This window comes from Urocampus carinirostris, chromosome 17 (assembly GCF_059441175.1).
Source record: "Urocampus carinirostris isolate Australia breed hairy pipefish chromosome 17, RoL_Ucar_1.0, whole genome shotgun sequence".
NCBI classification, from domain to species: Eukaryota; Metazoa; Chordata; class Actinopteri; order Syngnathiformes; family Syngnathidae; genus Urocampus; species Urocampus carinirostris.
The window spans coordinates 28,283,032-28,304,443 of NC_142365.1; the positions used below are offsets into that span (position 1 = coordinate 28,283,032).

The following is a 21,412-nucleotide window of genomic DNA, read 5'->3' on the forward strand; positions in this document are numbered from 1 at the left end:
CAGGTTGCACCCAAGATGACAGGTCCATGCTTCACTTAACAAAAGCACTATAAAACGTGTATTATTGCCAGGATTAAGTATCAATTATGGACATTTATTTTGGGCCATGCAAAAATTGGTAGCGTTTCCCAGGGGTAAATTGAACTTAATGCTACTGAAAGTTTAAGTTACATGTTACTGCCAAATCACACAATACCTCCCCATATAGGTATTGGGGAGAGATTTGTCCTCAAAATCTTTATGCACATATTGTTCAAATCCACAAATATATTTGTGATTAACTCAAAGCCTGTAAAGCATGTCTAAATGCACACACAACATCAAGAACCACATATGTAAATTCCAGATATTTGTGGATCTGCTAAATACATGGCTCACACCAGATGTTTTCTTTGAGTGGTACTGGAGAGTAATGGTACTGGAGAGTCCTTAAAAAGTGCTTGAATATGGTTATAAAAAGGTGTACAAACCCTGTCATCCTACACATATTTGATTTATGTTATGCGTACATTGTTTTAACATTTTTTTTATCCATTTATACATTTTTCCATTTTAATTTGTTTTACTTGTATAATGGCATCAATGGCCATTAATTAATCAATTCATCCATTCGTTCATTCATTATCTTTAAGTCTGCTAACTTCTTGAAAATGACTAACAAACAGGTATTTACTGTGTAAATTGCAAAAAATAAACAATAACATGTTTGATTTTTAATCCATTGGTTGTCTCATATGCTTGGAGGGGCAAAAAAATCAGTCACTGCCGGAAATAAAATGAACTTTTTTTATTACGTTAAATGAAAGCTTACTCAAATCTGTCGAAAGAGCTTCATTGCCACCTAGTGGTTGTATGAATCATGTTGCTTAGGTGATTTCCTTCGTATTATTAGATCGGACACAATACAGTACATTTAAATAAAATGTTGTTTTTTAAATTGGATGCCAAATAATTTTTAAAAGGAATGTTGAAACAACAATGAAATATTGATTATCTATAATAATAATGATAATAATAATTGTTATTATAATGATAACAATATAATAATAATAATAATAACAATCTTACTGTAATTATTATTGTCATCATTATAAATAACAAGACATGCCCTGTTAATTGCTAGTCGCAATAATAATAATGTTACTGTAATTATTATTGTCATTATTATAAATAATAAGACATGCCCTGTTAATTACTAGTCGCCTCTATTTTTTTAAACCTACCACAAGCCTCTGGTCACAAACTGCTTTGCTAGGTTGCCATGGCGGCACTCCCAACTGGCCCGTGTCTCGTTTTATCCATACTGCTAATAAGAAATAAAGACCAGCAATGTAGTGCTTGGACCAAACCAGACAAACCATCTCCAGAAGGTTTTGATTAATCTGATCATTATAATATTTAATTTCCCCCTTTTACGCATCCTCATTTGATTGTCTCCTTTTTTTTTTTTTTTTTAAATATGTCCTCCGCTGAAATTTGTCCATTACCTTGATTCAACATTTTCCTTTTTTATTTTTATCATAGCCGTTTCTGGGTCACCGGGGCGCCATATGAATAATAAACAGCTGTCTGCTTTCTGCGAGAATTATTCATAGTGCCTTCTCAATATTCTTTGTCTCGCCCCCGACCCCTTCTGTTTTTCCCGTTTTTCATTTTAAAGATCATTAAAGAATTTTGTCTCTATAACTAGCACTTATTTTCACCCGCTGCGTTCATCTAAAATGGTTTACAGGTAAATGTTCTCCATATTAAAAGCAACAAATGTTTATTTGTTCCTGGGGTTTACTTGTGCGGTTTTCCACCTCACAACTGCAGAGTTAAACTCAATGTTATCCCAGACCTTAATTCCTCACTTTAATTTCAGTGCAGCAGGTCAAAGGATGCCATTTGTTAAAAAAAAAGAAAAGAAGGGGCGTTAAAATATGTTCATGAATGTTGTGAATACAAAATGTGCTTGCTTGCTTTCGTTAAAGAGGTATCGAAGTGACAGATGAGAAGAAGATACCGTATTTATTCATGTATAATTCACATTTTTTTAAGCCATAAAAAAAAAATCTGACTTTGGGTGTTTGTTATTCATGATGTTTTGTGGTGGCGTATTAACGTTTTTGTGCAACGATTGATCCGTATAAAATAGCGCAATTGCTAAACATTGGATGCAATAGAAATCGAAATCGGGTCGCGGCGATGATGTTGTCTAATCCTACCCATGAGACCAGTGGTTTTCTTAATTGATTTGACTTAAGGACCCAACATCACACTCTAATTACAGCCATGACCCAAATAAAGAAAACCTTTCCACATCTCAAATGTATTGAATGAAAGCTTTGTGCAGTATAAACCAATATGTGCAATATGTATTGACATTTTTTTTAAAACAAACCATAATGACCAGAACACGAGATCAAAAATCCTTCACTTTATGGCTTTGTCTTCAAGATAATGAAATCTATATATCATATGTATCCTATTTTCTCTGGTGTAACTGTTTTTGGCTGTGCTCAAGATGTGTAAACACAATGTACAGTATCTGTCTTTTTCTGTGCTGTGAAATAGTGGGTATCAACTCGCATTTGCAGGAAATTTTTTGCCATCTACTGTTTAGGGATTGATCCTCAGTTATGTATTTTTTTCTTAGCATTACTTTACCAGGTGCTAAGACCCTGGAACCCATTGAAAACAGGTCCACAGTCCACTTTTGGGTCTCAACCCACCAGTTGAGAAACACTGCACTGAGACCACCAGTGACATAGATGACTGATGAAAAGACATTGGATTTTATCTCATTATTACACTATTTTTAGTCAGGGTACCAGAGAACAATCTCAGAGAATGGACAAAACAAAAAAATCGTCCTGAAAGATAAACATTTTGGTGTATCTGATGGTAAATCCGACTTTGAAGGGCATTAAATAAATAAATTGTAAATTTTAAGTCGTTATCGCGTTTACGTTGTGGATGAATAATTTATGAATTTATGAATAATGGCCGCACATATTTAACAATGTTTGTAACTTTTGATTTTTAATCCATTGGTTGTCTCAGCTTACTTTGAGCTGAGAAAAAGTGAAAAAAAATGTTAAACCGATTTTTAAACAAAAATTAGCGGTGCACACTACATGAATAAATACGTTAATAAAAACGTTAATAAAATTATTAAACAAAACAGCAACACCATAAAAACCTCTCTTGTGAATTAAACTCTTAGGTTGATTATATACAATCCAATATAATCAACCTAAAATGTGTCATGTTCCCAGGGCCTTGTACACATACGAAGATGACAGCAACGACTTGACGCTGAACTCATCAGGAGGTAAATTTCCATTCCTGTTACTTGCTGCATTATCTTGGAAAATGACTAAAATATACCAATGCCATCAATACATGGATTTTATGCAAAAACAATGAACGATTTCCTCACATATTGCATATTTTAGAAATTGGCAACACCTTTTAAGTACTGAGACTCGCTATTCCTTATTTTGGCCTGCAGAGGGCGGTCTTGCTGAGATCACGCTGACTTTCGACAGTGCCCGAGTGATGTATGGCTTCTGCAGCCTGAAGGAGCCAAACGCTGCCCTGCCACGATACATCCTCATTAATTGGGTAAAACCAGATAGAATTATATAATTACAACAAATAGGTAGCCAAGTCGCTAACATAATCATACCTTGATGATTTCCTCATTTGCCGCCCTGTTTGTTGATACTATTTCGGTGATTCTTTTTTGTAGCAACTTTTTGGTGTCATGAAATCTTATGTTTTTATTATTTTATTACAACACTAATATGTCAAAGACTAAGAAATACGCAGTGGTCAAGCTCAGGGATCGATGCAATTAAAATCATAGCCTGTTTTCTTAAACAGTGTCTCTGAATGTTTTCAACCCTGCCATTTCCTACCAAACATTTTACCAAATAAGCTTATTTTTTAAAACGTGGTTTGTTCATAAATACATACAACTATACTATATAAAGGGCAGCATAGTGGCTGAGTGGTTAGCGTGTCCGCGGCACAGTTCTGAGGTCATGGATCAAATCCAGCTTCCAGTCTTCCTGTGCGGAGTTTGCATGCTCTCCCCGTGCTTGCATGGGTTTCCTCCGGGCACTTCGGTTTCCTCCCACATTCCAAAAATTTGCAATTCAAGTTAATTGGCCGGCCAAAGTTGTCCCTATATGTAAGAATGAACAAGTGAGTTGTCTGTCCCTGTGTGCCGTGTGACTGGCTGGCAACCAGTTGAGGGTGTTCCTAAGACAGCTGGGATGGGCTCAAGCACCCCTACTGAGGATAAGCACTGCAGATAATGGATGGATGGATGGATATACTATATAGAGTTAATATTATTGTTATTATTATTATTATACTGATTCTATAGAATAATGTTGTTATTATTATTATGACTCCCCGACCTAATTTCCCTCTATGTTAGGTCCCTCGCTCTAACCTGTTCATATCCCTAATGGGGTAAGTACCTAAAGGGGTGGGATTTTTTTGGTTTTTTAGCTAATCCATCTGTAGCCCTTTAGCTCATCAACGTTTAGTTAGCTAACTTTTAACAGACTAACAAAACTTAGAAAACTAAATGTATCTCTCAGGTCTCTCTCTCAGGAACCGTCCTCTTATGGTTCAGATCCTACCTCTAGGGCAGGACGCACTGTGTTAAATATGGTGAAATGACATCCGAGCCCTTTAGTGTTACCTGTGGTGTTCCGCAGGGTTCAGTACTTGTGCCCCTTTTTTTCAGCATTTACTTGCTTCCATTAGGTGATATTATTCGCAAGTATAATATCAGTGGGCAGCACAGCGGCACGGTGGTTAGCGCGTATGCGGCACAGTTCTGAGGTCATGGGTTCAAATCCAGCTCCCAATCTTCCTGTGTGGAGTTTGCATGTTCTCCCCATGCTTGCTCGGGTTTCCTCTGGGCACTCCGGTTTCCTCCCACATTCCAAAGACATGCATGTCAGGGTAATTATCCCTAGGTGTGAATGAGCAAGTGTGTGCCTTGCGACTGGCTGGCAACCAGTTCAGGGTGTCCCCTGCCCACTGCTCGAAGATGGCTGGGATGGGCTCCAGCACCCCCTCGACCCTACTGAGGATAAGCGGTGCAGATAATGGATGGATGGATGGATGGATAATATCAGTTTCCATTGCTACGCAGATGACACTCAACTTTATCTTCCGATGGAGGAATCTGCAGCACTAAACTGTGGAAATTTGGAGGCCTGCCTCACTGAAATAAAAGGATGGCTGTCATTTAACTGGTTGCACCTTAACTCTGAAAATGTTAGTTATTGTTCCATCCAAATGCCGTGACTTGTTCTCAAAAACTGCTCTTTGTGATTAAGGGCTATACTGTACAAATAAACATGACTTGACTTGACTAGACATTTTCCATAATTTGCCATAACAGGATAAAACTTGTATGAGTGACTCATACAACTGTACCGCATTTAAAATAAAATAAAAAGTAAAAAGTAAGGAAAGTAAAAGTTTAAGCTTACCTCTTTTTCCATAGTTGAACTCTCACCAAGATCAAACTATGTCACTTCCTGTAAATTGCTTTATAGAATTAGACTCTGGGCGGCGTGGCAATTAAGCACATTCTAACAGGGTGGATAATTACTACTGGTACATGTAGAATTTGAACAAAATAGCAAGTAAAAATATAAATGAATAACATTTAATTGCATAATGAAACGAAGATTAGTGTAGTTTATAAAATGATTAACTAAAACAAACAGATTTTATTATTTTATGGCCTACATCTCTTGAGGAAGATGATTACATTGCACTGCGGACACAATTAAACTGAGCATGTGTGTCACCAAAAAGTTGTCTAAAATACAAAATGATATTTGAAATGCACTTCATCTGGGGTAGAAAGAATAAATTACTTTTTATAAACAGATTTGAGAGAAAAACTTGGGGTAAGAAATAGATGCGGATATAAAATGTTGCTCCAAACAGAGAATCACCAATTTTAACTTAAACACTGCCAGATATTTTTGTAATGCATGTGCCAGCCATTATAAAGACTTTTGACATTTTTTACAAGACCCTTATTGTGTGTTTCACAAAAAAAAATGTTTTTGAGATGTAGAAAGGAACATGGGAGCGAACATCAGCATAAAAAAGTCACACAGCAAAAACTGGTTGAAAAGATGTTAATTAGACGCAAAGTTCCATCCAAAATACTTTTAATCATTGAGAAATAGGTATATTTTAGACATTAAACACGCAACTTTTTCAGGCTTCATTATTCACATCAAATATTTTTGGACAAAATGTGGTCCTGTTGGATGTGATAAAAGACTTTTTTTTAGCCAAGGCATAATTTTTTTATTCAAAAATCTCGAGCACACTATTCATGGTAAATGTTTTACAATTACCGTAATTCCTGGCGCTAGTTTTTTGTTGTTGTTGTTGTTGTTTTAATTGTTATGTTGTCTAAATCGACAGTGAAAGTGCGTTTTATCATTTGTGGTCACTATGGCTCAGGAGGAATTATTACTTTATCTAATAATTATGCTGTAAATAGAATTTTACAAAATGTTTCACCTGTCTTTTTCTTGTTCTTTCTCTGTTCTTCTTCTTTAATTAACAAACTTAAAATGAGCGAAAATTATCTGCCAGTGAAACAAACATTGTTTGACCACGTTAAATGTTTGCTGTTTTTGAGTGTGTAAAAAACGAAAACAATACTTTAAATGAGAAAGAAAACCTCATCAACAAAATAGGTTCTCATCTCATTAGCTGCACCGCTTATCCTCAGTAGGGTCGCGGGGTGCTGGAGCCCATCCCAGCAATCATCGGGCAGTGGGTAGGGGAAACCCTGAACTGGTTGCCAGCCAATCGCAGACAGACAAATCACTCGCTCAGTCACCCCTAGGGACAATTTGGACCGGCCAATTCACCTGAAATGCATGTCTTTGGAATGTGGGAGGAAACCGGAGTGCCCGGAGGAAACCCACGCAAGCACGGGGAGACCTCAGAACTGTGCCGCACACGCGCTAACCACTGCGCCGCCGTGCTGCCCACAAAATAGGTTATTTAATGTATTTCCCAGTCCTACCTCACAATCAGATCATTTGTACATGAAAATAAAAAAATATGATTAATCTGCTGCTACATACTTATATGGATAAATGTTACAGTTACTCTGCTGATCACTGGAAGAAAGCAAAGACACTGAACGATGACATGTTTTTTTGCAGGGATAAAATTGGGCAATTTTGTGCAGGAAACATAGTTAGGTCTCTTGGCACACTAATGTAGCCCAGCACACTGTTTCAAAAACACAGGGCCTAACACAACACAATTATTTAAGGCTCATTTTAGACTAAATCATGTCTGAAACGGATTAGACCAGATCTATCCCACAATCCAACGCCCAAAAGACAATGGGTGCTTTGCGAGTGAATAGCTTTTAGAGAATGTCAAGTGTTTACAACGCTCAGTTTCATCTTCTAAGTTAGTCTAGGCTTCTCACATTACCCATTGCAACATCTTTTGCAACCTGGTCATCCTGGAACGAGGATTACCACTTGCATGGACTCTTCTCAAGGTTTCTTATTTTACCTCATAGCTAGGTTTTGAGTTTTTCCTTGCCCGCATGTCGTTTCAGATCAGGGTATGGTGTAATTTTGCTTTGTGCATTCATTTGAGGTCATTTGTGATTAAAGCTTTACAAATAAATGTGACTTTACATGAGACACATTCACACAACCAAAAATGTATGAAAGTTAAATGAGATTCAAACAGATGTAGCACGCTAAGATTTGGCATGACAACAATGAATATCATTAATTATTTCCTTATTCCAGGTGGGGGATGATGTTCCTGACGCCAGGAAATGCGCCTGTGCCAGTCACGTGGCCACCATTGCAGACTTCTTCCAGGTAATTAAATATTACTAAGAGCACAAGGCTAACGTAGCCAGTGGAAAAAATGGGACTGAAAGTGGTCAGTTTTAACAAAAAGTAGTTGATTTTGATTTGAAACAAACACGATTATCTGCTCGTAATTTTCAAACTTCTGTTAGGGAACTGCCTCACATGAGCATTAAGCAAAACATATGAAATTATGGTGACATTTAAAGGCCTTGAAATAAAATGGCTGTGTCCACTAGCTAAGCTAACTAGCATAACCAGCGTTAAAACAAGTTTTAGCTAGCTGCAATACTGTGTGTCATGTAATTCTAGTGACAGATTTAAATTTAAATGCACCTTTGTCTTATTTATCATTTGTTTGGCAGAGCAAAAAAGCAATATATAAGATGTGGCATAGAAAAATGTTTAATGTGTAACCTTATAAATGAAATCTATGTGCTGCTCCTTTTCAATTAAAGCATTCATAGATAAGTAATCATCCATTATAAAATCAAGTCCATGCAAAGAGAAAAAAATTACTGAATGGCTTGATTTGCCGCTGGCTTGTTAATACTATCACTATCTCTATTGTTTGGGAAATTTGACAGATTTGAAACAAATTTGCAAAGAAGAGTGAGCCATAATTCCCCCTCAGCGTTGTGAAAGACTCATCACCAGTTATTGGAAAACGTTTGATTTCGGTTATTGCTGCCAAAGTTTTCTCAACTCGCGATTAGATCCAAAGGGCAATTACTTTTTCACATAAGGCAGATAGGTTTTTTTTCTGTTTTGTTTTAATACATTAACATTTCAAAACTGGATGTTGTATTTCCTTGGGTTGTCACTGTGTGATATTAAAACTGGGTTGATGATCCAAAATCTTTGTGAGTGATAAATATGCAAAACACTAAAATTAGTAAGGGGGCACATACTTTTTCACAGCACTGTACCTGTTTTTAGGCCATGCAAGGAAAAAGAGATACAAGTAGCAGCATAAGTATGCATGTTAGAAAACAGAATCTTCAACATCCGAAAAAAATGAGCGTGTTTGACGTCATTTCTGCAGGGCGTGGCAGTCATTATTAACGCCAGCAGCCTGGACGACATTGACCCGTCCGCCATTGGGCAGCGTCTCACCAACGGGACCACAGTGGCGGCAAGTCCTCTCCTGAGCCGTCTGAAAACCAGAGAAGAAGAGCACGGAGATGTGGTAAGTCAAGCAATTCAAATTACAGACTATGAGCCGCTATTTTTTTGCTACATTATAAACACCTCAGCTCAATGCTTTTTTTTCATTGCGGCACTGAGAAAAAAGGCGAGCTGCTCTTTTCCAGAACGCTTGTGCTCTAAAACAAAACACCGCGGTGATGCCTGGAGACATTTATGACACCCTTATAGAGGCGAAATTATTCCAGGTTTTTGCCAACATTATTCATACATTAAATAACAGGAGCAAAAGAAGGAGGTTTAACAGGACTTTATTGAATATGTATAATGTACTGGGCAGCACAGCGGGGCAGTGGTTAGCGCGTGTGCGGCACAGTTCTGAGGTCGTGAGTTCAAACCTCCTGTGTGGAGTTTGCATGTTCTCCCCGTGCTTGCGTGGGTTTCAAGAAACACATTTTACACAACGCAGCCCTCATTCGTGTTGTTTTTTTCCCTGTGCAGTACTAAAAATGCGCTCGTCTTTGTAATTGCCATCTTGAATGGTCACTTGTAATTTTTATATACCATTCTGATACGAGTTATTATAACTTAAATATTGCACAAGGGTGCTCCAACACAGCTGCAGCACATCACCTCTTTAAAATTTAGATAGTGATGGTGTTGGAGAGTTATCCTTTTCTGTAGAAGTTTGATAAAGATCTTGTTTAGTAATTATCATGGTCTGTCAAAGTTTGCTAAACATCCTGTTCAGTAATACAACGGCCCACTTTAAACGAGATTCATTTGTTCCCTGATCAAGCTCGTACTTAGAATTTCTCAAATCTCAAATGCAATTTCTCCTCAAGAAGTAAACGAAAACCAGTTAATCTGTTCTCGGCCCCCCAAAATAGTCCAAGTTGCTAAAAAAGGTGTTTTCGTGGTGGTTGAGAAGTGAGGAAGCACAAGCGACTGCTGCTGTTACGTAAAATGCGATAAAAACACAAAAAAGGTGCGCAGGGTCAGGTCTGTATAGCAGGAATCACACGTGCTAACTGGGACAAGCTAATTCTAGTGGTGTCTGGTCTCAAGCACTTGGCCATCGAGAGGTAACGTCTGAAAATTCTTGTACCTTGTATTTTCTCTCGTATGTTGGGCAAGATTTTTGCTCAAAAGACATCTCGTTTCTCCACGTTCTTGCAACTATACTAGCTCGTATGTAGAGGGGCCACTTTAATACTGTTTATGAAATCAACTGTGTTGAAGGGAAGCAGGAACAACCGGCAATACAGGGACTTCGCACTTCAGTTATCGCACGTTTGCTCCTTTGCAGCTAGCCCGCACCTCTTTTTACACTTAAATGAGAAGCCCTCAAATTTCGTTTTACATTTCTATAGTGACAATAAAACCATTTATTCAACTGCAATTGTGTATATTGTGTTGTTATTTCCAGAACTTTAATTGTTATTTTGATAGAGTCGTATACTCTCAGTCGATATTGACGTCATCTAGAGGTAAGTTTAACCCATGGAGGCATTTATAAAGGTGCGACTCTACGTCACGGATTTTCCTTTTTTTGCGGGTGGTTCTGGTCCTCAAGGGATCTCTGTACTTGTAATTTGGTTTATTTTCCGAGTTTTCCTTTTGTTGAAGGGTACCGTTTACACGAAAACAAACGCAGAGGTGGAGATGAAGAAGATCAATCGAGAAGAATTCTGGGAGCAAGCCAAGGTGGGTTGAGTGACTGGTAAAAAACAAACAAAAAAAACATAACAAGAACCATAATGTGAATTTTGGGTGTTCAGCGTGAGGAGGAACTCAGGAAAGAGGAAGAGAGAAAGAAGCTAGCTGAGGAGCGTCAACGTTTTGAGGAGGAGCGGATGGAGCTGGAGAGGAAGGAGCAGGAAAACAGAGAGAGGAGGTACCGCGAGCGAGAAAGGCAGATCGAAGAGCACAGGTGATGGATTTCACACCCAAACCCAACCCGGAATGTGTTTGGCACCCTTAAAACATTTTTATCTGTTTAGGAAGAAGATACTAGAAGAAGAGGAGGCCAAAGACAGGTTGCAGACTCAAACCACCTTAGTAAGTGAATCACTTGCTGTTGGCATGACAACCAGACACATGAGTTGTTGGCATTGGCGGGTTCTCATGGCCAAAACGCTGATCTTATAATGAATTATTGTTAGACTTATAGTCGGAGCAGTAGAGACTTATCAGTCTAAGAAAAATATAAAATTTGTAAAACATTCTGTAGGTGTCTAGAAAATGCATAGCAAGCGCCCAGGCATATGGAGTCACCCTATAAGAACAGTGGATTTAAAGAAAAATCAAAAATACTAAACAACAACCTTTGAAACCTATTAACTTAGCCCAGATTTTATTTTAGGTCCTCGAAATGATACGTCTTTAAACCATTATCAAGTTGTCTTCACAATCTGACATATGAGCTCTATATTGGCTTCATATTGTTGTATCTTTTAAGGGACTGTGCGTATTATTTAGCGCCTCCTAGTAATAATGAAAAAAAAACTTTATCCACTCTAAACTACATGAACTATCATTTAAACATTTCTTTTAAGTACTCGAAGTTCGATAATTTTATATTTATTTGTCATAATATGAGGCTCACCTTTAACGAGCCGACATTTATTGTCTGCCATATTGCTGCATAGGGTACCCCCAAAAACAAAAGCCTTTGGAAGATGAAGAATAGCGCTGTTTGGTCACTTTGAGTCTACATAGTTTGTATTTTTCCTTGTGCTTTCAGCACTTGTTTTCAGTTGCACTGCATTATACAGCAACATCTGGTGGTCATATAATACACACCGTTGCTTTGAATTGTGTAAAAATAAGTACAGCACTGTCCGGACCGAATAACCACACATTTGCCAGAAATGTGAAATTGCCCCTTTAAATAACAGTACACTTCATAACAGTGCACTTTAGAGATCGGAAAAGGGGTAAATGAAATCTGAAATCTATAATTACAACTTAATGTTTGGACTTACGGTAACTATTTACGAATGGATTGATTCATTTTCGTGGTGACACCATGAATTCCCGTTATTGAAGCCCCAATGTGTAATATTTGAACACGAGATGGCACTGTGTTGTCTGGTACGAGCAAGTAGCCAGTGATACACAGCACCGCGTGGCAGCAGAATACCGGACAAACATGGCGCCGTCATAAGTGTGGTTACCACAGTGTAAAACTAACACAAATTTCTTGACCTATAATTTTTTATAAAGATTAACATTTGTATGATAGTACATGTATTTTTGCCTTGTATTCGAATCAATTTTTTTCAATGAATTTTTTTTCACTGGATGATAGTTTTTGTACCAATTGGAGGTACCAAATAATACACACTGTCCCCTTAAATTTCTATGAACAATTTTTTTTTTAATTTTCCCCCCAAAAATGTATTGCAAACCTCACTCCGACTGTAATTTTAATTTCACGCCAAACCTTTCCAAACAAATATTTTTGAAGGTGCGCCTTATAATAGGGTGTGCCTTAAAGCCCAGAAAATACGGTAAACTTACTCTTTTTCTTCTCTCAGCCCGCTGAGCTTAGCTTGGATGACCTCAGTCTGGACAAGAAAGAGTCTGAAGTGGAGGTATGCTGAAAGAACCCATTCAACTGTCAGTTTTTTTTAAATATAATCCTTCCAAACATGCAATTAAAAACCAATCTGTCCTTCCCGCTAACATGTTCAGGAGGCGAAAGCCATCATTGCTCAGCGATCCGCAAACCCTCGTGACTTCTTCAAGCAGAAGGAACGTGCCATGACCATCAGTATTGACACCTCACCCGTCTCCGTCCACCGGGCTGGTGAGTCACATCTGACAGTTTACCACAAATTGGAAAAAAATCTTTAATTATGGAGGATATAATAAAAATAATAGAAATAAGTGTATAAATAAATAATTACCTACAAAAAATCTTGATTTTTGGGCCATTTCGCCCAGCCCCAGTTTTCCTTTGATAACTGCAATAAAGCAACAGTCTATAAATACATGACAAAACACATGACAAAATGAATACTAAAATGAATATACCAAAATGCATAAATAAATGAATAAATTGCATTTAGATTGTTTATTTAGTTATTGCATGATTTATTCATTTATTTTTATGTAGGTAAATAGTTATTTAAACATTTATTTCTATATATGGCAGGATTGAACCTCTATAATTGATATCATAATTGTTGATATCTGTCTTTTTTTTAAATGACAGTTTAATGCAAACTTAATTTACTGTTTTTTTAGTTAGTTTTTTTTATAAATATTACCGCGTCACCAAAATAATATATATTTTATTCATAACTATGACAGAATCACTAGGGAGTAATCAGAAGTACTGTGCAGGCTGTTGATTATAAAAAAAAAGGCTCTGAAAAGTGTGTTTCCATGACAACTGCACATCGGTTGTCATTTACCCTACACCCCACACCTCTCTTTTTTTCTGCAAACAGACCAAAAAAAACAATGTTTCATTTCTTGCATGTAAACTGGCTGTTGGTGCATGGAATTGCGCTAACCTTGTCTTCTTTTATTTTCTGTGTATTAAACCCCGACCTCATTATTATTATTTTTTACTATTTCCTTGACACCCTGCCCTACCCCCATCAATCCCTCTCAACAACGTTATGTTGTTTTTGTATTTTATTTGTTCTACAATATTTATTGTCTTTGTCCTCCGTTTGTGCATACTACTATGTTGCGCCCCAACCCGCCACCATCGTATTCAATTCCGCACTCCCCCACCATCGTATTCGAATCTCACATCCCCACCATCGTATTCGAACCTCACATCCCCAACATCGTATTAATCGCCCCACCATTGTATTCAAACTTTGCACCCCACTGTCATATTCAACCCCCCACCGGTATTCGCACGCCCCCACCGTGATATTAAAACCCCACCCTCCCTCCATTGTATTCAAACCACGCACCACACCCTGCCATATTTGTATTCAAACCCCACCATCTTATTCAATCCCTGCCCCCACCATGGTATTCAAACCCCGCACTCCCCAATTCCTACCAGGCCGATTGGACAGCCCCTTCTTGAGGCAACAGCACAGTCCCAGCAGTCCCACTTCGACACCCCCACCCAGGGGGTTGTCACCACTCCGCGCCACCGCACCGCAAGCACAGACGCACCGCGCCGCCGGTAGGTAAAGCCCGTCATTAGGACGGCGCGATGGAAAAGTGTCTCCAGGTGAAAATTTATCAATTGGCAAGTTTCGGTTCTAGGACAACTGTAGATGGATGCTTTTGACATTTATTGATTCTCTGACATCACAGGGTATACATGTAGATGGCAATAAATGGGCTAAAATAAATTGTTTTTTGGTTGACGGCAGCTATTTCAACTTCACTTTTAATAACATAATACGCAGTGACAACATAGTAACAACTTGATCATATATCACAGAATCTCAAGAGTATGGGGCACCAGGACAGTCTTTTAGCTCAGGAGGTAGAGCGCTCGTCTTGGGATTAAGAGATCGCGGTTCGAATCCCAGCTCCTCCGTGTTACATGTTGAAGTGTCCTTGGGTAAGACACTGACCCCCTAATGCCCCCAATAAGCAGGTTTGCGCCTTGCATGGCTGCACGGCAGCTATTGGTGTGTGAGTGTGGGTAAATGGGTAAACGTGAAGCACATTGTAAATCGCTTTGGGAAGTCTTCATTGACTTGAAAAGCGCTATAGAAATGCAGATCATTTCATTTCATCTTCTGGGCTGTTGTTCCCCGTATGACCAATGCCAGAGTTTTGTCCGCATTGCTGGCACTAAGTCTGATTTGTTTCCAGTGGGAGTTCTGGACTTTTCCAAGGCTGGCCTTTGTCACCGATTCTGTTCATAACTTTTATGGACAAAATTTCTAGGCGCAGCTGTAGTATAGAAGTGGTCCGGTTTGGGGGCCACAGCATCACATCTCTGGTTCTTGCAGATTATGTGGTGCTGTTGGCTTGCTCAAGCCGTGATCTTCAGCTCTCACTGGAATAGTTTGCAGCCGAGTGTGAAGTGGCGAGGATAAAGATCAGCACCTCTAATTCCATGATCATGGTTCTCAGCTGTAAAGGTGTGGGTCGGGTATGAGATCCTCCCCCAAGCGGGGTCTTGTTCATGAACAAGGGTAGGAAGGAACAGGAGAGACTGATCAATGCAGTGCCTGCAGTCATGCAGACCTTGTACTCGTCTGTTGTGGGGAAAGAGCTGAGCCGAAAGGCAAAGCTCTAGATTTACCAGTCGATATTAGTTCTTACCTTCATTTACAGTCATGAACTGTGGATCATCACCAAAAAAAACAGATCCCGGATACAAACAACTGAAATGAGTTTCCTGCGCAGGGTGGCTGGGCTTTCCCTAAGAGATAGAGTGAGAAACTTGGTCATCCGAGAGGGACTCGGCGTGGACTGCCCCTCCACATTGAGAGGAGACAGCTGAGATGATTTGGGCATCTGGTACGGATGCCTCCTGAACACCTATCTCAGGTTATCTCGGGTGGTGTTCCAGGCATGTCTTACCGGCAGCAGGCCCCGGGGACGAACCAGGACACACTAGAGAGTTTGTCTCTAGGCTGGTGAAACCCCTGGAGAACTGGACAAAGTGGTTAGGTAGGAATAGCTAGGTCTGGGCTTCCCTGCTGAAGCAGCTTGCCCCTGCAACCCAACCTTGGATAAGTAGTGGATAATTGATGGATGGACCCATAATTTATCCTAATTACAGCTGTGACAAAGTAATAGCAACTTTTGAAGGATAAAATCCATATCCTGAGCTAAACCAGTCTGAGTCAGTATTTCAAATGTTTTTTTCTTACATTTGTGCTTTGAAGCTTTCTTAATAGCTAATTGTGTTGTTTTTATACCTCTAGCGGACAGCGATGAGCAAGGGAGCGGCGATCGCAACGTGGCAACTGTGTCGCCCATCCCCAAAATCATCACCACGCCCATCAAGGAGGACGTCAACATGGATCGTGATGACCTGTTTGACTGGGGTGAGCTCTCCTATTTAATTTAGTAATCTTATTTCCTAGACATTTTATTAAATTTGCATCTGGTTAGCTACTCCTCTTGCACTATCGGCACTATGGTAAAATACTATACGTAGCCATAATACAATACAACTTTTACTTATATCTGTACATTCAAGGAAACTGCGGGTCAGATGTATCGACATTTCGTTCTGTATACACGTGTACTAGAATGACAATAAAGTAGATCTGAATCTGAATCTGAATCTGAAAATACAAGAAAAAAGTCTAGACATTTTTAATTGTAATTACGATACTTTAGAACTCATTTTTGCACCGAAAAAGATGGATAATTCTTAATTATATTTGAGTAATGAATAGTGAATACATGTCAAGTCATGTTTATTTTGACAGCCCTATATCACAAGGAGTTAAAAGGGCTGCACAGACCACAGACTATTGCAAACTACAGACTACTAGTATGCCATCCCTTGGTCGAAAACCTTCATGGGGGCTTGGACAACACAATAACACACAATGCTCCCTAAAAATGAGAAAAAAATAAAAAATATTAAAATATTTATAAGAAAAGTTACTCCCCATTTAGGAGTTGGGTGAAATAACGGTAATATGGAGCTTACATTTTCTGTCGCAGGACGTTCTTCCTATTACAATTTACCACTGGGAAAAATGACCTTAATTCCTTGCATGCCCCATAACAAATGTACATATTTGATGCATAATACTTTCTATTGCCCTATTTAGGTGTAGCGTGTAGAAAACAGTACAAGTCACAGTTTTTGTTCATAGTTATGCCGGGGGTGCGCCTTATACCCTGGTGAGACTTATCTGTGAATTTTTTAACACATTATTACCGGGCAAAAATTTGAAAATGTTATTTTCACATTACACCGCAAGTGAGCGCTCTAGGTCCGTGTTGATAATATAAAAATGGCCGATGTTGTCCCGTGCGTGAAATGCCGTCACGAGTATACGCCACAAGGGCAAACGTCACCAAAACAGTTATTCAATTATTCCTGTATTATTTCAATAAGCCAATACCTCATGCATATTACAATTTAACAAATATTCAGAAGAAGATAATGAATATTTAAATCAACTACTACAGCAAAAGTAAGATGTCCCAGTGTATTACGGTTAGGAAAATATATATTAAACTGAAAGGTTTGATGCCACTTTTTTTATACTCGTACTTAGGTCAACATCTTAAGTAGTGCTTAATTCCAATAAATGCTTGAACTTCAAGTTATTCTTACAACCAAAAAAGGTTCATAATTAAAAAATATTTATACATCGGAACTCCAATTTTATATTTATCCTTAAAAATAGCTCTCTATGAACAGTAGCCTGTGGACCGGTACTGAAAATAGCTCACCAGTGATGGATCTTCGTGATTTTCTAGAAAAATTATGTTTTTTTCTCTGACTGTGCCTATTTTAGCATTGTATTCAATAGTAATAACATAATAGAAACATAGCAACAACACAGTAAGAAGTGTTAAGCTTGGGACTTGTAATTAGGGAGCTATACAAATAAATGTGACTTGACTTAAAGGGATAGTGTGTAATATTCAGTGCCTCCTAGTGGTACAAAGAAACCTTCATTTAGTAAAAAAAAAAACTGATAATAATTAAGAAGCTCTGATTTAATAAGACATTGCATACTGTACGGTTGCTATGAAAACTTTCCCTAGCTTTTGAATCCTTTGCCTGTCTCTCAGAGCCCAAACAAGAGCAAAGAGCACCAATCCAAGAGTCAGCAATCTCAAAGCCAGTCCAGAGCGTGGCCCCCCGAGCCCGAGAGCCCGCCGCCTTCTCCTCCACGTGGGATTCCGCCACGGACGATCTGGTGGACGTGTGGGACTCTGGAGCCCCTGAGGCCTCCCTCGTGTCCAACGATCAGGCGTCTGGCGTTCGCTCACAGCCTCTCCTCAGTTTTGACGACATCACGGGCGGCAACTTGTGCCCGGCAGTAGATGAGGAGGAACCGGCCAGCCTGGTAGACGTGAGTGCTTCGGAGCAGATGACACTCAGCTACCAGCATGCGCTGCAGCACGCCGCTGGAGACGGACACACGCTCATGACCAATGGCGAGATGTTGATGAAGGAAGCCACTCAGGTGGGCAGGACTAAGAAAAATGTCTTCATACAGTTGCCATTAACAGGTCTAAAAATAGAAAGTGTTTCAAAAGTCCATAGCCTTACAGTGAATCTATTATATATACAGTGGAATTTCGGTTCTCGACCAAAATCTGTTCCAGAACCCTGTTCGAAAACCGATTTGTTCGATCACTGAAATCATTTTTCCCATTAAAAATAATGTAAATCGTTTTAATCCGTTCCAACACCCTGAACCTTGAATGTTTAACGTAAACATAAAGCTAACCCAGGCTAATCGTACGTTCGCGTTATCGTAATCTTCCGTATGAAAGATTAGGCTAACATCTCATCTCATCTCATCAGCCGTACCGCTTATCCTCATTAGGGTCGCGGGGGGCTGGAGCCCATCCCAGCCATCTCCGGGCAGTGGGCAGGGGACACCCTGAACTGGTTGCCAGCCAATCGCAGGGCACACAGGGACAGACAACTCATTCGCTCATTCACACCTAGGGACAATTTGGACCGGCCAATTCACCTGAAATGCATGTTTTTGGAACGTGGGAGGAAACCGGAGTGCCCGGAGAAAACCCACGCAAGCACGGGGAGAACATACAAACTCCGCACAGGAAGTCTGGAGCTGGATTTGAACCCACGACAGGTTCCCATGACATGAACTGTGCCGCACAAGCGCTAACCACTGCGCCGCCGTGCTGCCCTAGGCTAACATGAACGTGTAAAAATTAAAAAATCAGGTCATTTACATGTCATTTAGCACCCAGGTCTCCACAACAAGTGGTGAGCGGTTCATTGGAAAGGGGGCTCCGTTCCAACACCCTCAATGTTGGGCTCTGTTCCAACACCCTCAATGTTTACCTTGAATGTTTAACGTAAACATAAAGCTAACCCAGGCTAATCGTACATTCGCGTTATCGTAATCTTCCGTACAAAAGATTACACTAACATGAACTAACATGGTGGTCAGCAGAAGGCGCAGGTGGCCGGTGGTGCTATTATTTCTTTCTTGAATGCAGTAGTTGTACGCACTACTTTTCTCTTTCCACCTGTAGCAACTTTGCTGCTAGCACTGACTTTCTTCGGAGGCATAATTAGGGGCTAAAACACTTCATACACCTGTATTAAAAGCGAAAGCAAAACGAAGCACGTCCGCACGCGATGACAGTTGGTCACGAAAAGAGCGATCTACACCCATACGCCGCTCAGCATCGCACCCTAGCGTACGCACTCACGCATTACCGGCGTTCGAACTCAGATGTTTTGACCGAACAGCAAGCAAGACTTTCTCGAAATTCTGGGTCGGACTCCGATTTTTTCGAACTGAGAGGCGTTCGAAAACCGAGGTTCCACTGTAGTTGGCTTTAAAATGGCATAACTTTTAACTTGCCACCATTCATAGCTGAGGAAATATGGCGACTTTTGAAACACCCTGTATTTTAATGCCCCAGCCCAAGGGCTGCCTTAAACATGTTTGCACTTTTTACATCTTGTGGTCAAATATGACACAGTGTCCCATTAACAACTGATTTTATTACAGGCAAGTGAGGGCTACTTCAGCCAATCGCAGGAGGAGGAATTCGGTCACTCAGAGGAGGGTTTGGCAAAATCCACACCTGTCCTTTATAATAAGCCACCAGGTCAGTTTTTCCAAAGTCAGCCATGTTTTAACGGCATACTTGTTGATATTAATTGATAAACAGGATTGGGAGGCTTACTTTAAAAAGTGTCATCTGATACATTCACTATTTACTAATCTGAATACTACATCAAAGTAATGTAACTGGATTACTTTTGATTACTTTTGGATTATTCCAATACCAAATATGCTAATAAAAGACAAAACAAAACAAAATTACTAAATTGAACAAATGTAACTTTGCAGAAGACGTGGAGAACATCGTATTTAGGTAGTTGCTTGTTGACATACATAAAAGTACCTCCATTTTAACCATGTTCTATGATTAATCAAGCAAAACTAAAATGTCCCTTTCACATTGAAGATAAGATATGCTATATTTTAGTTTAAATTAGGAGCATATCAAGAACCAAATATTGTTTTAAACACACCAATCTTTAACTTTCTAAATTTCCAATGACGTTTTTACTGGTTTGAAATGTGAAAGCCAAACCTCTTGGAAGTGCAGTATTTATGACATAACAATACAGTTATACAAATACAAATACAAAAAGAAGATGATTAACAAAATTTACTAAATATCCCTGACCGCTTAGGGAGTAAATTTGCTGTCTAGGGCCCAATACGCACACGTTAGCAGCCTCACAAAACTGCAGGCTCAATTCAACAAAATGAGTGCTACATTGAAGGAGAAAATAAAGTACAGACAAAAAGAAAAGTGCTTTACTTGCAAAACACTCTGACATACACGCAGCGGTGAATAAAGTGCTGGTTTGTACAAACTCCACATCGTGTATAAACCTAATCTCTCTCTGTCTCTTTATTGTTAGTGATTGAAATTTGTCTTTCGGCGCATTATTTGTATGAAATACAGTTTTAAATAAAAATTGTAATCCTGCAAAGTAATCCTTTTTTAACTAAAAGTACCTTTCATTTCATTACGTCTTTTTTTCTGTAACTGTAAGGTAATTCAATAACATTGTTTTGTATCCTGATTAGGTTACATGTATTCCGTTAAACCCTGATGAGAAATGATGTAATATACAATTCACGGTTCACGCTGCCCTTAACCGTCTGGGTTGTTGGGCACTAACGCACTGTTGAAGGTTCCTGATCTGTTATTGTGTCGTAGCAAAGTTGGCACCAGTACATTCCTCAATGTTATCTTTGCTCTTCCTCTCCTCCTTCCCCATTGGACTGTCCTGATGATCTTGCAATGTGACCATACCACTGCAGTTTTTGTCTGCGCACAGTTGACAACAGTGTAGTTTCCAATGTGCCCTCCGAGGGTGTTGCCAAAATTGTGTTTGTCACATGGGCTATGTAGCTACTGCCTAGAAGTTTCCTGTAGCATGGCATCTCTGTGGCCTGGATTTTCTTTTTCAGTTTTGCTGGGAAAGTCCATGTCTCCCAAGCGTAAAGGAAGATAGAAGTAACCAGCGCTTGCATTATTCTGATATCCCAAGAGTATTTTTTCATTTTGTAGACGAGTTCTTCCAACTTACTTTGTTGGTTGAAGGTGGGACGTTCCATATGGCAGTGATAAAGGTTTTCCTACGACGCAATTTAGGTGTCAAATTTCAACTTCACTTTTAATAACGTGTCTAATTCGTTGTTTTTCGCGGGGGTTCTGCT

The 21,412-nt window shown here is 39.3% G+C and overlaps 1 protein-coding gene across 4 annotated transcripts in view; it reads left to right on the forward strand.

Annotated features, from left to right (window-relative positions):
* dbn1 (drebrin 1) overlaps positions 1–21,412 on the forward strand; it is a 94,142-nt gene that overhangs the window by 68,907 nt on the left and 3,823 nt on the right. Inside the window, exons 2-14 of one of the 4 annotated variants that reach the window (XM_088320931.1) lie at positions 3,261–3,316; positions 3,497–3,609; positions 7,827–7,901; positions 8,938–9,081; positions 10,668–10,745; positions 10,820–10,971; positions 11,042–11,099; positions 12,581–12,637; positions 12,732–12,852; positions 14,074–14,199; positions 15,908–16,030; positions 17,748–18,145; positions 19,679–19,778. In XM_088320931.1, the coding sequence (XP_088177057.1) occupies positions 3,261–3,316; positions 3,497–3,609; positions 7,827–7,901; positions 8,938–9,081; positions 10,668–10,745; positions 10,820–10,971; positions 11,042–11,099; positions 12,581–12,637; positions 12,732–12,852; positions 14,074–14,199; positions 15,908–16,030; positions 17,748–18,145; positions 19,679–19,778 (1,601 nt within the window). The remainder of the gene's footprint in view (positions 1–3,260; positions 3,317–3,496; positions 3,610–7,826; positions 7,902–8,937; positions 9,082–10,667; positions 10,746–10,819; positions 10,972–11,041; positions 11,100–12,580; positions 12,638–12,731; positions 12,853–14,073; positions 14,200–15,907; positions 16,031–17,747; positions 18,146–19,678; positions 19,779–21,412) is intronic. The other 3 variants (XM_088320932.1, XM_088320933.1, XM_088320934.1) reach the window with 3 other exon arrangements.